We start from the raw sequence: 19,609 nt of genomic DNA on the forward strand, positions 1-19,609 counted from the left end.
CAAAATAACAAGGTCTTATGATACGAAAATATTTGAAAATTACCGGAAAAGAAGTCTTAAAACAGGAGAGAATTTTTGTAATAAACTAATTATTTTAAACAAGTACAAAGCTTCCCCTCACCGTTAACGGTTCTGTTAACGGATTGTATTCCAATTAACCGAGGGTACACAATCCGGTTATTAGCGGTTCTGTTAACGGATTGTATTCCAATTAACCGTGGGTACACAATCCGGTTGTTAGCGGTATTGTTAACGGATCTTCTCTCACTAACGGCGCTGTTAACGGAGCGTCTTAATAGCAACAAAAACACTGAAGGATATGTCTGGAGGGCCAGACTGAGGACATAAATGATAGTGAAGAATTAGAGGAGAAAATATTATCCTGAGGATGCGACCTGACTTGTTTAGCTCACGTGATACAAGTTTCTAACTCGCTCCACATGAGCAGTCATGGGTAAAGGAGCAGGCAGGGTAGGCAGGCAGGTAGGTAGGTAGGTAGGTAGGTAGGCAGGTAGGTAGGTAGGTAGGTAGGTAGGCAGGCAGGCAGGTAGGTAGGTAGGCAGGTAGGTAGGTAGGCAGGCAGGCAGGCAGGCAGGCAGGTAGGTAGGTAGGTAGGCAGGTAGGTAGGTAGGCAGGCAGGCAGGCAGGCAGGCAGGCAGGCAGGCAGGTAGGTAGGTAGGCAGGGAGGCAGGCAGGCAGGCAGGGTAGGCAGGCAGGGTAGACAAGCAGGCAGGCAGGCAGGCAGGCAGGCAGGCAGGCAGGCCGGCCAGCAAACAGGCAGGCAGGCAGGCCAGCAAACAGGCAAACAGGCAGGCTAGCATGCCTGTCTAAAATAATTCATCTGACATATTTCAAGTCCAAAACTTTGATCCAAACACTTTAAAACTACAAATATGTCTGGAAAGCGTTTTAAAACTTCAAAATATTAACCGCGCTCTACACCCCGCGTCAAACACTTAAAAGATTTACGAAAGCAACTTAAAACATCTTAAACAACAATTAATAATATTAAAAATAATTATCGTACCAGTTCTTAAGTAACACTAGAAAGCTTTTAAGTATAACTAGAAAATTGTCGGATAGGCTACACTATGGGGTAACTAGTATAATGTAATGAGCTTTGTTTAATGTTAATATATCGATAAATAGTAATAAAGTGTCAATGAACATTATTTACACACACACACACACATACACACACACACACACACACACACACAGGCGGGACCAAAGAGCCAGAGCTCAACCCCCGCAAACACAACTAGGTGAGTACAACTAAGTGAGTACACACACACACACACACACACACACAACACACACACACACACACACACACACACACACACACACACACACACACACACACACACACACACACACACACACACACACAGGGGGGCCTCGCGGCTGAGTGGACTCTGGGGGGTTGTAGTCCTAAGAGCCCGGGTTCGATCCCCTGCAGAGGCAGAAACAAATGGGTAGAGTTTATATCACCCAGATGTACCTGTTCACCTAGCAGTAAATAGGTACCTGGGAGTTAGACAGCTGCTACACGCTGCTCCCTGTGGATGTGTATGTGCGTAAGAGAAATATATGTAGTAGACATATTAGAAGAAATATAAATTGGTCAGGAAGGCAGGGTCCAAGAGCTAACTGCTCGATTCTGCAGATACAAATCGTAAATACAATAGTAAATACACAAACAAAATACATCCAAAATCTTCTGTTCATGATAAGTGTTTTATTAAAAGATCGTGTTGACATGTCGTGAAATTGATGTTAATTTTATTCTCTCGTAGAGAGATTAAGTAGAGAGTAAAGCTCCCATTACACACAGGAATCACAATAGCGTGATGCATCATGTCGTAGCTCAGTCGATTAAGGCAGCGTCTGGGATCCTCTCGGACTTAAGTTCGAACCGTCGTCACGGCTCTTGTAGATTTGTTCATAAGGCTTGCAGTTCCACTGAGTATTGGCTGATGACAACACTTACTTACGTACACTTACCTTTATGTACTCACCGAGATGGGCTTGTAAGCCCAAGCGACACCCCCTGAGCCTCGCCATTCGAACATAAGTTGTTTAATAGTTATATTCTCTAGTTAGGTTCATGGTATTTACTTCCATAAGTGTATATTGAGGTCATCTCGGTAACTATTACTGCAATTCATTACAGTTTTTTGTGAGCTGTTTTGGATTAAGGCATCGTCTGGGATGCTCTCGGACGTAGGTTCGAATCCTCGTCACGGCCCTTGTGGATTTGTTCAGCCAAAGTTCAACCCCCGCAAGCACAACTAGATTGGTTTAAAAGCCTTTTCTGGTATCTCTCATGGCTATTAGAGATATCACAAATATCCCAAACAGATATGGGATGTCTCTGTGTGTTCATTGTTCATTAAGATGACCTACCGTCGCGCCCTGTTCTTCATCACCTCCAGTGTTCATCTAGAACGTTATCGCTGTGTGAAGTTAGTTCCACTTAAGAATATTACAAGTCTTCCTTGTTACCACCTTGTTCCTCCTTTCCTTAGATGTAGTGAGGTTGTTTCCATATTCTTCAAGCATTGATAATTATCTTTATAAGCTGAAATAATTTGTAGTTTATTTTGTGTAGTTGCGGAGGGAAGGTTGTCCATGCCGGGGCTGCATACTCCAAAATAGGTCTTACATAGGTTGTATATAGTGTCCGGAAGTGTGTTTTGTCCTGGTTGGTTTTATATATATGTATATATATATATATATATATATATATATATATATATATATATATATATATATATATATATATATATATATATATATATATATATATATAACTCTAATATTACTTCTCTTGTAATGTTTTGTAATAGATAAGTTTCCTTTAGTATATCTGGTCTTAGTTCGTGTACTGATAGTTCACACACACACACACACACACACACACACACACACACACACACACACACACACACACACACACACACACCTGTCATTGTAAGTGTGGGATCTCTCTCTCTCGTCTTCTACAAACCACCTTGTTCAACGGTATTTTCCTGTGCGCGCGTATGATTACCTAAGTTAAAAAGTAAGATTACTTAAGTGTAATTACAGGATGAGAGCTACGCTCCAGTGTGTGTGTGTGTGTGTGTGTGTTCACCTATTTGTGCCGGCATAATCAATTACCAGCTATTAGACCCTGCTTTTTCTAGCTGCCGGTTGTCTAATACAAAAATATCAGAATTACGGGCTCACCATAGCCCGTGCTACCTGGATTTTTTTTTGTTCCAGATAGTGAATCTTGAACAACAACATAATACAATGACTCCTGACCTATCTCCCTATCATATCTACATTTAAAATTATGAATGGAGTTTGCTTCTGTCACCTGCTGCTCCATTAGTATGTGTGCTGAGAAGTGGTTCTTCACTCTTAGCTCTTAATTAACATAGTTACGGACTGACTCTTCCCCGGCCTAGTGGATTGAGTTCGCGAATCGTAAACTTAAGAAACCAATCAGACATATAAGAGACAGATACGCCCCCTGTCACACCTAGATAATTGCATGGAAGATAGATTTAAGACTCTATAAAGTTTGCAAGCTTTGGCAGCTGGCGAACACGAAATATATCTTCCTCAAATCACCTGGCTCACCTTGAACCCTGTAACCTGTCTGTCGAGGTCAACCGGGTCGCTCTGACACACCCCCCTGGTCCCTAGGAAGGAGTACCAAGGTCACCTTAAGTCACCTGAGTGGTTAGTCTAGGGGATACGAGGTCGCTCAAGCCACGTGATGCTTTTTTACGAGCTCACCATAGCCCGTGATACATGGACATTCCGTTCTGAGTTGGTAAATGTAAAACAAGAACTCAACTCGCGGTGTTTGGCTGGTTTGTTTACATGCTGTCGTCGATGTGAATGAGGAGCTCGATATGATAGGAAATTTATCGGCGTTGGTTCTCATCTGTCAGCCGCGGGATGGGTGAGCTGGGTGAGTGGGTGGGTGGGTGAGTGAGTGAGTGAGTGAGTGAGTGAGTGAGTGAGTGAGTGAGTGAGTGAGTGAGTGAGTGAGGAAATCAGTAACTCACGTGGATTGGTAAGATCCCAATCCACGTGGATGGGAGAGTGAGAAGATGAGTAACCCACTTTGATGGGTAAGCGATGGAGATGAATGACCGTCATTGATGGGGTTATCTTCTTGGGGTGAGGAAAATGAGGGAAGGTAATTACCAAGATAAAGCACTAAGTCATTACGACTAATATAGCACTTGGAAGGGTGTTGGTGGGAGTTAATAAGGGTGACTTTCCGGCGTGTAGTGAACACGTGTATGACACCCATGGTGGCCCCTCACCCAGCACGACACCCACAGTGTCTCCCATCGTTAAACCTCTGGTAATTAACACCCGTTTAGCACAAGTATACATGTTTAGCGGAGACAAGTATACATGTTGATCTCTGCACTGTAAATAACACCGACCATTCAAGGAACGACATTTGTGTCGAAGGTAAAATTACCTGACGGTCGGGAGGATTATCCTAAGGGATTGCATCCTACTTGGTGAACGATGACCTATCTAATGGCCGACAACTTGTGTGATGAACCACGACCATCAAGACAGAGGCATGATTTGTCGGAGGGTTAATCACTTGTTAATCACACGTTGATGAGGAATTGTGTAGTTGAGTAATCTGATGAAGTATGAGGCTTTCCTGTTAGGAGGAGCCGCGTCTATTGGGGGCGAGGCATTTCATGGACAATCTGGGAACGACCTGATGGGAAAAAGCCTATTGTGATACGATCCTGAAGGCCAGAGCCGCGAGTCTCAGCCACTCTAGATAACGACCCTCTGACAGCCAATGGGAAAGGTAGCGAAACAGAACTTTTTGTAACACTCACAGCCACTTTATGGCGGACGTTGGTGAAGAGTTGGTGAGGAGCAGCAGGAGGAGGAGCAGCAGCGCCTTGCCCCACGACCCCGGCCACCATGCACGATCCATGCTACCGCCGTCAGCCTACACCACAGCTCTCCGACTGTCCGGTGCCGTCAAGCGACCGTCGGGCATCGCATCTACACAAAATAAAGTCTTGATTTGCCTTATTTCCCCCTTTTTTTGTAATCCACCCCACACACTACACAAATAGCAAATAGATAATGCACTTTATTTCCTCGTGTTGTAATCTGTTAGGTAGAGATTTTTCAAGATGTAATACAATTACAAATAATTTGGAAAAGTTGTGCACTTGAGGAGCGAGTAGGTGAGACACACACGGCAGAAGCTCTGTGGAGCGAATACCCGGCGTACCTCCTCACTGGGGAGATCAAGGTAGACTGCTTCCTCCTCGTATCTCGCTCCTCCCCTCCGTCGTGGCCACGCCCACCTCTTCCCACCGACCAATGACACGCCACTTGAGGCGGCCACGCGGCCTCGCGATTGGCTCCCGCCTCCCGTAGCTATAGCGATATCTGCAGGACTAGCACGAGGTCTTGTTATTATTATTAACATCTTTATTGACAAAATTAATTACAATTTTGCCTAATCTGAGGATTTTGATAGTCTTATTAAATTGAGGTTAATGCTAGTATTCACTGTCACGCAGGACAGAGGGTCATACATAAGACAATAGGCCTAAACTGTAGGCTGAAGCACATATATATCACGGTTACAATCAATGTTTTAATGTGTGGATATGTGAAAACAACTTTCTATTGTGCACTGCCACACAAGTGCAGGGATGGGTTCATAAGTGATACAGCTTAGAATATAAGTAGAAATTGTTCTTCATTCTTTAAAATGGACAAGCAAATTTTGGGTAAATTGTTAGGATGTCGTCCAGAACACCTGAGTCAATAAAATAGTTACACAGTTGGTGGTACAATAGGCCAGGAGGTCTAAAGTCCTTTACGGTTTCACATTCATCAATATAGTGTTCTAGTGAATGCATTAAAGGTTTATCACAGAGTTTACAATCTGAATATTCTGGTAGTGGCTCAGCCTCACTAACCTGCCAGATGTGTCTATAGCCAAGGCGAATTCGCGCGATTACTACATCACATTGCCTGGTCCGGTTACTGTGCTGACCATACAAATACCTATTATTACAGAACTTGTCATAACTTTTAATACTGCAGCTTTCAGGTCTCTGTGCATTTCTTAGTTCTTCTAAATCTGAATTAATTTCTTTAATTTGTATGTTTCTAATAACTGCATTAGATAGTCCAAAATCATAATCAATGTTTTCTTTCCTGCAAGCCTCATTGGCCAATTGATCTACAAAGTCATGTTTTTCAACTCCAACATGGGATGGGATCCACACAAATTTTATACAAGAATTATTATCATTGGCAAAAATTACATTCCATTTAATATTACAAGCTACTTCCGACATACATTGTGATGGGTTATTTAAGGACTGCAGAGCACTTTTAGAGTCACAGAAAATAACTCCACCACCATTGAGCTTAAGGTGTCTTGGAGATGTTTTCGTGTAGGAGGAGTAGTGATGTCTCCTCTGCTCGGCCCATATGTCTAAGATGACATGTCTTAAGTCTACCACAAAAGAGACATAACTGTGTAATAACTAGAGGATATTCTCTCACACATCCTAACAGGATTATACGATAACTTACACTTTGATAAGTCAGAAATTAAGATTGTGGGTTGATTTATTGCATATAAGTCTAACGAATATTAGTTTCTAACCCGCTTATTTACTTATATGTGTGTACTCACCTAGTTGTGCTTGCGGGGGTTGAGCTCTGCTCTTTCGGCCCGCCTCTCAACTGTCAATCAACTGTTACTAACTACTAATTAATTTTTTCTCACACACACACACACACACACACACACACACACACACACACACACACACACACACACACACACACACACACACACACACACACCAGGAAGCAGCTGTTACAACTCCCAGGTAGCTAGCTATTTACTGCTAGGTAACAGGGGCATCAGGGTGAAAGAAACTCTGCCCATTTTTTGTTTCTCGCCGGGAACCGAACCCGGGCCACAGGATTACGTGTGCAGCGTGCTATCCACACAGCCACCGGCGCCCCATATGTGTGTGTGTGTGTGTGTGTGTGTGTGTGTGTGTGTGTGTGTGTGTGTGTGTCGGTGGTAGTAGGTGATATGCTATATATAATATGTACATACCAACATACACGCTGGTATATATATATATGTGTGTGTGACTTGTTCTCTCTAAGAACATAAGAACATAAGAACAAAGGTAACTGCAGAAGGCCCATTGGCCCATACGAGGCAGCTCCTATTCTATAACCACCCAATCCCACTCATATACTTGTCCAACCCGTGCTTGAAACAATCGAGGGACCCCACCTCCACAATGTTATGCGGCAATTGGTTCCACAAATCAACAACCCTGTTACTGAACCAGTATTTACCCAAGTCTTTCCTAAATCTAAACTTATCCAATTTATATCCATTGTTTCGTGTTCTGTCCTGTGTTGATACTTTTAATACCCTATTAATATCCCCCCGGTTATGTCCATTCATCCACTTGTAAACCTCTATCATGTCACCCCTAACTCTTCGCCTTTCCAGTGAATGCAACTTAAGCTTTGTTAATCTTTCTTCATATGAAAGATTTCTAATTTGGGGAATTAACTTAGTCATCCTACGCTGGACACGTTCAAGTGAATTTATATCCATTCTATAATATGGCGACCAAAACTGAACTGCATAATCTAAATGGGGCCTAACTAGAGCAAGATATAGCTTGAGAACCACACCAGGTGTCTTGTTACTAACGCTGCGATTAATAAATCCAAGTGTCCGATTTGCCTTATTACGAACATTTATGCATTGATCCTTTTGTTTTAAATTCTTACTAATCATAACTCCCAGATCCCTTTCGCAATCCGACTTCGCAATCACAACACCATCTAGCTCGTATCTTGTAACTCTATCATCATTACCTAACCTCAGAACTTTACATTTATCAGCATTAAACTGCATCTGCCAATCCTTTGACCATTTCAAAACCCTATCTAGATCAACTTGAAGTGATAGTGAGTCCTCCTCCGAATTAATTTCCCTACCGATTTTCGTATCATCGGCAAATTTGCAAATGTTGCTACTCAAACCTGAATCTAAATCATTTATATATATTATAAACAACAGAGGTCCCAGGACAGAGCCTTGAGGCACTCCACTTACAACATTTTCCCACTCTGACTTGATTCCATTTATACTAACTCTCTGTTTCCTTTGGTATAGCCATGCCCTAATCCAGCTTAATATAGCACCCCCAATACCATGAGACTCTATTTTTTTAATCAGTCTTTCATGTGGCACTGTATCAAAAGCTTTGCTAAAGTCAAGGTATACAACATCGCAATCCTTACCACTATCAACTGCCTCAACAATGCTAGAATAAAAAGATAACAAATTTGTTAAACATGAACGGCCATTTATAAAACCATGTTGCGACTCAATTATTAATTTATGTTTTTCAAGATGAAGACGAATTTTATTTGCTATTATAGATTATAAAGTATGATTTAAGGCAAAATAACCGATAAAGTATAATTTTGGACATGTGTACCATAGGTTTTGACAAAGTTATCATATATTTACCCATGTGAAGCCTATTATAATTGATATCGTTGGTTTTATATTTTGTACAAATGGGACGAAAAGTGTGTTTTGAGATAAAGGGTAGAACAGTTTGGCACACTGGTGCCTGGTGCTGTTTCCTGCAGGCACTCGTAAGGGGTAGTTGGCAGTTTACACCATCGGGCACTCATCTTAATGACCATTAGTAACAGCTCCTATGCAGGCGATGAGTCACAATAACGTGGCTGAAGTAGTTTGACCAGACCACACACTAGAAGGTGAAGGGACGACGACGTTTCGGTCCGTCCTGGACCATTCTCAAGTCGATTGTGAATGGTCCAGGACGGACCGAAACGTCGTCGTCCCTTCACTTTCTAGTATGTGGTTTGGTCTAACAGCTCCTAATTCATCATCATGTGGCAGAAGGATATTCCTTTGAACTAATCTGTTAGAAAGCCTGAAAAATATGGTTTTCCGGACCAGAGTTCGAGCCCAGGCCAGTGCATCTAGCAACCATACGGCCGCTTGAGTACCACATATACTCAAGACGCCAGAAAGGGACCCGGACAAACTGGAGGAATGGTCCAACAAATGGCTACTAGTGTTTAACTCAAGTAAATGTAAAGTAATGAAAACAGGTGTTTTATTTTAACAAAATAACAGGAAGCCGAACACCACCGGGAATGGAATGGAACTATGAGGAGAAAACGCCAAGCCATTACGGCTATATAGCACTTGGAAGGGGTCAGGATAAGGATTTGGGATGGGACGGGAGGAAGGAATAGTGCCTCAACCACTTGGAACGGTCGGGGGATTGAACGCCGACCTGCATGAAGCGAGACCGTCGCTCTACCGTCCAGCCCAAGTGGTTGAGCATAACACAACCGGGGGATGAAATCCTTCATCAAAGAGGTAGAGAGAAAGATGTAGGGATTGACAACACCCCGAACCCTGTTTCCTGAAGCCCACATCAAAGGGATATTATCAGCGGCATGTGCGAAGCCGGCTAACAAAATAACTGCCTTTAGAAATTTGTGTAAGGAATGGTGCAGACCCTTGTATACCACGTATGTCAGACCAATACGGAAGCATGCGGCTCTAGCCTGGAGTCCATACCTAGTCCAGCACAAGACGAAGTCAGAGAAAGTTCAGAGGTATGCCACCAGATTAGTCCCAGAGCTAAGAGGTGTGAGTTAGAAGAAACGGGTACAAGAATTAAATTTCGATTCGCTGGAAAATAGAGGGGTTAAAGAGACATGATTACCACATACAAAATTCTCAAGGGTATTGATAGGGAAGAAAAGTACAGACAATCGGTAGTACGACCTTGCACAAGGGGCCGGAAGTGGAAACTGAGTACGGTAATGAGCTCCAGACATTAGAAAGATTTGTTTCAGTGTCAGAGTAGCACTATAGGTAGTGATCAGTAGACTCCATACACACCTTCACATATAGATGTGATAGAGCCCAATTGGCTCAGAAACCTGTACACCAGTTGATTGATAGATGAGAGGCGGGCCGAAAGAGCAGAGTTCAACCCCCGCAAGCACAACTAGGTGAATACACAGAAACCATATTAAAAAGATTTTTATTGTAAACCTTGTGGTAGAGGGCTGGAACAAGCTAAGTGAGAAGGTGGTGGAGGCCAAGACCGTCAGTAGTGTTTCAAAGCGTTATACGACAAAGAGTGCTGGGAAGACGGGACACCACGAGCGTAGCTCTCATCCTGTAACTACACTCCGGTAATTACACACACACACACGGGGAAATTACACACTAGGTGTGTGCACATAACTATTTGAGTATACACACGCGGATTTAAGTAGTCGATGGTAGTTCTCAAGTTGATCTCCAACTCTGAGAGGCGGGACCAAAGAGCTACAACTCTTCCCCCGCAAGCACAGTTAGGTGAGAGAAAGGGAACCCATCTAAAGAACGTTAAGAATCAACGCCAAATCTCCAATGATCATTCAAATCTTTCTCCTACGATCAGGAGAAAGAGCCAAGCCATTATAGCACTGGGAAGGGATGAGGATAAGGATTAGGGATGGGACGGGTGGGGAGGGGGGTGGGGGGAGGGGGGGGGAGGAATGATCCAGGGCGCCAGACGGGGTTGGCGACACACCAGAGATGACGACTTACGGAATGGATTAGTCTCCCCAAATGTAAACACTGACCCGTCGTGTTGCATTCTGAGATCAGTTGACACCACCTCCATCACCCCCACATGTAGCCCTGCTTGGCACCCCCCCCCCCACCTGTCGTAGCCCTGCTTGGCACCCCCCCCCACCTGTCGTAGCCCTGCTTGGCACCCTCACCCCCACCTGTTGTAGGTCTGCTTGGCACCCTCACCTGTTGTAGCCCTGAATGGCACCCCCCACCTGTTGTAGCCCTGAATGGCACCCCCCCACCTGTTGTAGCCCTGAATGGCACCCCCCCCCACCTGTTGTAGCCCTGAATGGCACCCCCCCACCTGTTGTAGCCCTGAATGGCACCCCCCCCACCTGTTGTAGCCCTGAATGGCACCCTCCCCCCACCTGTTGTAGGACTGCTTGGCACCCCCCCCCACCTGTCGTAGCCAGGCCCCCCCCACCTGTTGTAGCCCTGTCTGGCACCCCCCCCCCACCTGTCGTAGCGATGCCTGGCACACCCCCCACCCCCACCTGTCGTAGCCCTGCCTGGCACCCTCCCCCCTCACCTGTCGTAGCCCTGCTTGGCACCCCCTCCCCCCATCTCTCATCTCATCAAAAGAAAACCTATAGTTATAGGTTGCTCATTAGAGTTCTGGTTCGCGTTAACTACATCAACACGTCCAAACTGGTCTATCGTGCAGATGTAACAAGTGTCGCCAGCGGCAGGACCCGGCGGCCTGTAATGGGGCTGTTTACTGACACACGCTCGGTCGCTTCCACTGACGAACCACACATATGTACACAGGAAATTCCACATACGATACGGAGTGACATTTTTACCTAGTGAAGTTGGTGTTGAAATTGTCGGTACCTGACTGAGGGCTGACAGGTCCCTGACTGTACCTGACTGAGGGCTGACAGGTCCCTGACTGTACCTGACTGAGGGGCTGACAGGTCCCTGACTGTACCTGACTGAGGGCTGACAGGTCCCTGACTGTACCTGACTGAGGGCTGACAGGTCCCTGACTGTACCTGACTGAGGGGCTGACAGGTCCCTGACTACCTGACTGAGGGCTGACAGGTCCCTGACTGTACCGGACTGAGGGGCTGACAGGTCCCTGACTGTACCTGACTGAGGGCTGACAGGTCCCTGACTGTACCGGACTGAGGGGCTGACAGGTCCCTGACTGTACCTGACTGAGGGCTGACAGGTCCCTGACGGTACCTGACTGAGGGCTGACAGGTCCCTGACTGTACCTGACTGAGGGCTGACAGGTCCCTGACTGTACCTGACTGAGGGCTGACAGGTCCCTGACTGTACCGGACTGAGGGGCTGACAGGTCCCTGACTGTACCTGACTGAGGGCTGACAGGTCCCTGACTGTACCTGACTGAGGGCTGACAGGTCCCTGACTGTACCTGACTGAGGGGCTGACAGGTCCCTGACTGTACCTGACTGAGGGCTGACAGGTCCCTGACTGTACCGGACTGAGGGGCTGACAGGTCCCTGACGGTACCTGACTGAGGGCTGACTGATCCCTGAACTTGGGGACGAAAACTTAAATCACGCCAAGTGTTAAATGGTCTACGAGAGCCTAACTCTAGACTCTAGGCTCAGGTACCGTCCAGGTAAATCATCTGGTCCACAGTAGCAACCTGTCCTCTTACAATGAACATCGCATTTCGCTCGTAGGCGTTACGTAAGGCCATAAATTGTCGTACTAGAAAATGGAAGCGGCTGGTGAAAGTGACGTACTTTCCCGTTTTCTGTTTTGGGTCCTCTGGTTGGTTAGGATAAGGCACTTTAAATTACCTGTTTTCTTGACGTTGGGGAACCTTAGGATGACTGGTTTATACGACCGGTGAAACACGACAGTCGACCAGTGACATACACAACAGTCGACCAGTGACATACACAACAGTCGACCAGTGACATACACAACAGTCGACCAGTGACATACACAACAGTCAACCAGTGACCCACACACAACAGTCAACCAGTGACATACACACAACAGTCGACCAGTGATCCACACACAACAGTCAACCAGTGACCCACACAACAGTCAACCAGTGACCCACACAACAGTCGACCAGTGACCCACACAACAGTCGACCAGTGACCCACACACAACAGTGGACCAGCTATCCACCGAAGGTACCCCCAGAACATTATGTAAGGGGGGATCAATAGGTGGGCCTGGTGTGGTGGGCCTCCGTGTGCGTGACCCAGCACGGCGGCCTCCCGCACGCCGCCGCCCCACTACACGTACTCAACACGTAACAGGTAATTATCCCTGTACCGGAACCATCAAAGGCAGCAGAGTGGCAGGGCTCGCTTCACGTATAACCACAGGTCAGGTCAGGTCTAGACTTATAGACTAGAGCTAATTTGACGTCTAAACTAGGGCTCACTGGATGTCTAAACTAGGGCTCACTGGACGTCTAAACTAGGGCTCACTGGACGTCTAAACTAGGGCTCATTGGACGTCTAAACTAAGGCTTATTGGACGTCTAAACTAGGGCTCACTGGACGTGTAAACTAGGGCTCACTGGACGTCTAAACTAGGGCTCACTGGACGTGTAAACTAGGGCTCACTGAACGTGTAAACTAGGGCTCACTGGACGTCTAAACTAGGGTTCACTGGACGTGTAAACTAGGGCTAACTTGACGTCTAAACTAGGGCTCACTGGACGTGTTCAGTAGGGGGATAACTTGATGTCTAAACTAGGTCTAGCTTGACGCCTAATCTATGACTACATTGACGTCTAAGGTAGCAGGGGGGATAGTCTTCACTCTGGGGTTTGAGTCTTGTTATGTTGCTTTTCCCGCCAAATGTCTTCGTTCAACTTACTGTTCGTCCCAGACTGTGTTGTCTCTACTGTCCCTTTCATTCTCTCCTGTCTCCCTCCCTCCCTCACCTGATGGTTATATTTATCATTCTCCACCTATGTCACCTTCTGTCCGTCAGTGTGTTCTGTCTCAGTCTCCACCCGTCTGTTTGTATATCATTAATAAGGGTTATGTTCAGGCCATAGTTTATGGCTGTCGGAGCCGCCCACACACACACACACACACACACATCCCTTATGGATACACCCATATTCCGTTCTAATTAAACTGCATAGTCTTCAGTCTTTCTCTATAGTGTTGGATTTAATTATCTTCATGCTTTTGTTTCTCCTGTAAAATCGCGGCACTTACACGCGTAAACTTGCTTGATGAAGTAGTAAGCTGGTTTGATTGTTAAGCTTGTTTCAAAATATATATTTTAACAATTTTGTGTAATTGTATTTGGATATCTTTTTTTTTCTTTTCTCTCCGTTTCGAATCATGGCGCGGTTATATTTTTGATTCACAATAGTTCTTTTTTTTAGTGTCTTTATTGAAATTGAAATTAAAATAAGTTTAGTGAGGTAAAATACACACAATGGGATGAGGTAGCTCAAGCTATTCTCACCCCGTTCAGTACATCGTGTTAATACATACATATAAACACATCACAAACAATAAACATATTACCAAACATTCTGAGAGATAAACATATACATTTCCTTAGGGGCCTTTAAGGCTGCTAAACTGAGTGGTGCCATTCTTTACAAGGACGCTAAAGTGAGCCTTGTGTTATGGCGTGAAACTGTGAGCATTAAGGACGGTAGGTGACTGCGTGTCCAGGTGAGGCTCCGTCGTAATGGTAGACCCAAGCATATTGACTAAGCGTAAGGGTCAGCCCTTTAATCATCGCCTCGCCTGCCGTTCACCTCTCCCAGTTCCCAGGTGATGTAATTATCAGATATACGCCCAGAACCACACACACACACACGAGGTGCAACTCTTGGCCCTCCATGGCTGTGACATCTGAGGAGAAGCACCAGCTTGGTTAGGTATTGGCTTGCTACTGTTGTCATATGCTCTGGTAAACTGTCCTTGTGTGCGTGTGACAGGTCAAGACTGACAGGGGTCAAAACTAAGTAGGTCAAGACTGACAGGGTCAAGAATGACGGGTTAATCTAGGTGGGGTACCCATCTAGAGTCTCATTTCCCTATACTCCTTTTTTCTCTATCTTCTCCTCACCCTAAAATCTCCTGCCTTCGTCTATATCCCCCCCCTCTCTCTCTCTCTCTCCATCATCTCCTTCCCTTTCCAACCCTCCCCCCTTTCTCACTTTCCCTATCTCCATTCTCTTTGCCTCTGCTTTCTCTCTCACCTTTCTCCCCCTTCTGTTCTCTCCCCCCTCCCCCTTCTGTTCTCTCCCCCCTCCCCCTTCTGTTCTCTCCCCCTCCCCCTTCTGTTCTCTCCCCCCTCCCCCTTCTGTTCTCTCCCCCTCCCCCTTCTGTTCTCTCCCCCCTCCCTCTCTCAGAAAATGTAATATCATAGATGAACCCGGATGATTTTTCGTTCATTGTTTTCAAGTAATTGTGGGAAATGTACGCCGGGTGAATTTTTTTTATTAATACATGAGGTACATCTGCTTTAGTGCAGCTACCCTAGACTATATGAAGTGGAGTACAGTGTGTCAAAAAAGCTAACTAGGTGATGCTAAAAAATCCCCATCACACAGGATGGCTAGTCATACAGAGGCATGTGATGGGCAGAAGCATTTTGAGGATATCATCAACACAAGATTGAATAAGGTAGCAGTGGTAATAAAAGTCCCCATCTCGCAGGATGGTTAGTCATATAGGGCCAAACGTTTAGTAGCCTGCACTGGCAAATTTTGGGTACGCTGTGGGGATATCTTCAAGAATACGAGAATGAATAAAGTAATTGCAAAGCTCCAGGTACCTCATGCCAACTGGTCTGAAAGGTCTAATAACTGGGCATTCAGTGATGTAGTGCGGGAGATCGTGCCATAGTTCCTGCTCACAGAGTTTGCAACTGGAGTGCTCAGGATTGGGAGATCCGTCACCTGCAGCCACCTGCCACAGGTAACGGTAACCAAACCTGATCCTTGCAACCACCTGTGTCGCACAGTCTAGTGGACGTTTTGTGCTGCCCATAGATATAGGTTTCAGATCTGAACAGATCATAGCTTTTTATACTAGTACTTTCAGGTCGTTGGGAGTCAGTAATTTCTTACCTATCAGATCTGAGTGTTTGGACCAATACAGTTTTGACAGCAGAGATGGGGATACCTAGATCTAATTCAACTTCATCCTTGTTAGACGCTAATTTGGCTGTAATGTCTGTCTCATTATGATGGGTTATATTTATGTGTGAGGGTATCCATACAAAGGAGATTCGAGCTTAAAATTAACGCGTAACGGCGCAAGATAACATCAAAACTCTATGGGAACTCGACCCCTGATTTTATTTCAGACTTCATAAAAAGTGCAGGGGGCATTAAACCTATACTGGCCTATCACACTCACATAGCCCCATCTTTCTTGTGTGAACATTGGTGAGGCCTAACTCCATGCATCGACCTCCTACATCGGACAGACGGACATTTTTTGTTTTCATCTACATCTATAATACAGTATAAAAAAGTAGATTTTTGTATTTATTTTTTGTAAATGTTGTGCTCTCATAAATTTACTAACACTTTATATACTATAAAGAAATACTGTTATATTTAATATTTTGGGTTGATAAAGATCTATAGATTTCGATATATTTATCATTTAAATAGTCTTCAATAAAAATATATCTTCACTTTGCTACAGATAACTGTAGAGAAAAAGTGCAGTACTTCCTTGCTAATTTTATATTACACTCTAATAACGTGTAAAATAATAATAATACTAATAATAATAAAGGTAATAATTATAATGATAATATTAATAATTGGAACGTTTTTATTAAATTTTCTAATGAAATTGTATTTTTTTTAGTGATACTTGCACAAAAATAAAGAACTATTGACATTGCAAGACAATAGAATATTGTGACATATTATTAAACTCGAGTTTATAATAAATTTACGTTAAATTCCACCTTCAGATATGCTCTTATGAAACTAATGTTTAAATATGGATTAGATTGTAAGATTGATGAAGATTAAGCCACCCAAAAGGTGGCACGAGCACAAGTAGCCCGTAAAGATTGTAACAGTCATTTATTAAAAATAAAAGAAGGGAATGGACCATTAAGGACTCATTGGTGGCTAGTGACACAGGTAAAGTAATGGACCATTAAGAGCTAGACCTCTGTTCATATCGCATCTTTGTAAATGCTTCACCCCATGTACTGTACCAATACTACAGCATCCTGTCGTCATAAACAAAGGCCAAATGCTCGTTATTCCTGCCGCCAAATCACCAGTTTATAAATGAAAACTGTTTATAGAGGACTCGCAACCGATGATGTTTGATCATATCCCTAACAATTCTTACCCATATTGAACAATGGTTCAATATAGGAACTATGTCTGGTTTCTGAGACAGGTATGTTAAAGTTTAATTGTAAACTATTTAGAGCTAGTAATGAGGAAAAGGTTCAGGAGGTAATTAAGCTATCTTGTGCAGAGTATTCTTTAGGACTGCATTGAAAGTGTCAATTAACCTTTAAAGGACTTTGTTAATTAAAAGTCCTACATGAAGTCTAAACCACACACCAGAAGATGAGGAAACGACGACGTTTCAACTTGATAATGGCCCAGGATGGACGGAAACGTCGTTGTCTCCTCATCTTTTGATGTGTGGTTTAATCTTCATCCATGTTATAGTGACTCATCGTCTGCAAAAGTCCTACATCATGGTGAACATGTGGCGATACGAGCACAGAAGGTAATCGCAAATAGCAATTGGGGCCATTTAACGGTTAAGGGTGTTATCTGGGCATGTCAGGGTAATAACAAAGCTCAACGGTCAATTATGTGCTTTATTTCCATGTAAACAAATACCTTCTCTCCTCCTCACAAACACATTCTGATAATCCCAATAATAAATCATAAACCAGACTTTCTAATTATAATGTTAACAACAATTAAGATATAACAACACAGTATATCATTACAGTATTTTGAAGATTAAATGTACATTTTATACTGAAGTGACACCATAACAATAGCAGTGGTGAAAAATATTGTAGTTACGGATCTTATTTGGAGAAATTTGGAATAGGTTGGGTATACCTTGCTAGGTACAAGCAACCTGTAGTTTATCAAGACCTTCTAGATCTTCGTCACTGTCAATCACTAAGTTTACTGATGTTAATGTAACTCGTTGATGCATACACATACATCAGCCACTGCAGCACAGAACTACTGTAGTATTAATTATACTGTAATTGTAATCTAAATATTTTATACTGTATTATATTGAATGCTTCACAATCGGCTATTCTAAACAAAAAAAATACAGTACACAGTGAAATAACCCAACCGACACAAAATAAAGGTTCAGGATGGACTGAAACGTTATTACTTTCATTTTATTTCACATGAGCGGGTTGGGGTTTTTCTTTCAGCCACATTGTTGTGACTTTCTCTCCGTAAACTACATGATGTAGGGAAAATTACTTTGAGATTATGAATGCAAAATATTGTTGCAGAAAGATGTGCAAAGTGATGTGAGTTAGAGACGAAAATTTAAGTAAAATTGTAAACAGAATGTAAGGAAAATATTTATAGGATGATGAAACTATAAATGATAAGACATTTGGGAGAAATTATTTTACAAAAAGGTTAAAGATAGTCATGGTGGGGAAATTATGGAGGTAAAGAGTAAAGGCTGTAGCATGGGAGACTGGGGAAGGACTGTGTTGATACCTGTGCATGATGTTATCCATAGGTGGAGTGAATATTTCAAGTACGGTATATCTGTTGCATATAGTGAACAAGAGACAATAATAACATGTTTTAGAATGAGTGAAGTTGGTGGAAGAAGACCAATGGAACAAAGGAGGAGAGAGGGAAAATTACAGATGCGATGAATAGGCTAAAGAGGGGAAAAGGCTCCTGGTATAGTTGATAGTGATCATAATTTTAAATGTATGTCACGTAATGTGGCAGGAGTGTGTCTGACAACTGTACTAAGACCATTGAGGCATCTTATATCAGAGAAAGGGGTATTAGAGAAGATTGTGGGAACTATACGAAGATTAGTTGAATCCTATATGTAAGGATGTAAATTAAGAGTAAGAGAGATAATAGAAAGTAAGACAAGGAAGGAGCAGAGTGAGTTTTAAGAAGAGTAGGGTCTGTACAAATCAGATATTTACTGGTTAATCAGTAATGGTGATCAGATCAGAATGGTGGTTGAAAAGGTTTTAGCAAAGGGGACTAAGTTGTATGCTGCCTTTATTGATCTATAAAATGTGTATGATGAGACTGATTGTGAAGCATTGTTAGTGGTTTTAGAGTTTATTACTAGCACACTGACTGACAAACCTACACATTGTGTTTTATCCAAGAAACAGGTTTGGTTACAATATTTTAATTTGATTTTATTGGTTTTTGATAAATCAGCATATAAATAAATAACACTGAAATATTAGAATTTAAATTTAACATAGATACAAATCATTTATTATAATTTATTAAATTGATATTATAATACATAAAATGCTCATGATATTTAAGTGGTCAAGGGTGTTCCCCAATCTAATGTGAAACAAGGAGTGATACTGATAAAGATCCCATTTTGGGCCATAGACCAACATCCTGATTATTCAGAATTCAAGAAGCGACTTGCAGCTCCTTCGACAAAGATCTTAGTGTAGATAAGTATATATTGTGAATTAAATCTGAAAGCACAAGGAGCAAAGTTGTGTTTTTATTTCAAAGATAATACCAAGAGTAGTGAAGGAAAATTGTGTGCATTATTTCTTTGCCAAACAAAAGGTTTATCATGCACATTTTATTTTTGTTTTTAAATATTTAAGATGTGACATGTCCATGGAGAATATAATAAGGCATTTAACCACCCCCAGCAAATCTTAAAAGGAAACCGAGAACTAAGG

At 43.1% G+C, this 19,609-nt stretch overlaps 1 protein-coding gene and 1 long non-coding RNA gene across 5 annotated transcripts in view; one reads left to right on the forward strand and one right to left on the reverse strand.

Moving 5' to 3' along the window:
• LOC123750424 (protein Wnt-4) overlaps positions 1 to 5,306 on the reverse strand; it is a 312,716-nt gene extending 307,410 nt beyond the window's left edge. For 2 of the 3 annotated variants that reach the window (XM_069313400.1, XM_069313398.1), the window contains exon 1: positions 4,878 to 5,306. In XM_069313400.1, coding sequence (XP_069169501.1) covers positions 4,878 to 4,978 — 101 coding nt within the window. In that variant the 5' untranslated portion in view covers positions 4,979 to 5,306. The remainder of the gene's footprint in view (positions 1 to 4,877) is intronic. The other variant, XM_069313399.1, reaches the window with a different exon arrangement.
• LOC138356902 (uncharacterized) overlaps positions 1 to 19,609 on the forward strand; it is a 381,031-nt gene that overhangs the window by 313,328 nt on the left and 48,094 nt on the right. The window lies entirely within an intron of this gene.

Source organism: Procambarus clarkii, chromosome 75 (assembly GCF_040958095.1).
Source record: "Procambarus clarkii isolate CNS0578487 chromosome 75, FALCON_Pclarkii_2.0, whole genome shotgun sequence".
NCBI classification, from domain to species: Eukaryota; Metazoa; Arthropoda; class Malacostraca; order Decapoda; family Cambaridae; genus Procambarus; species Procambarus clarkii.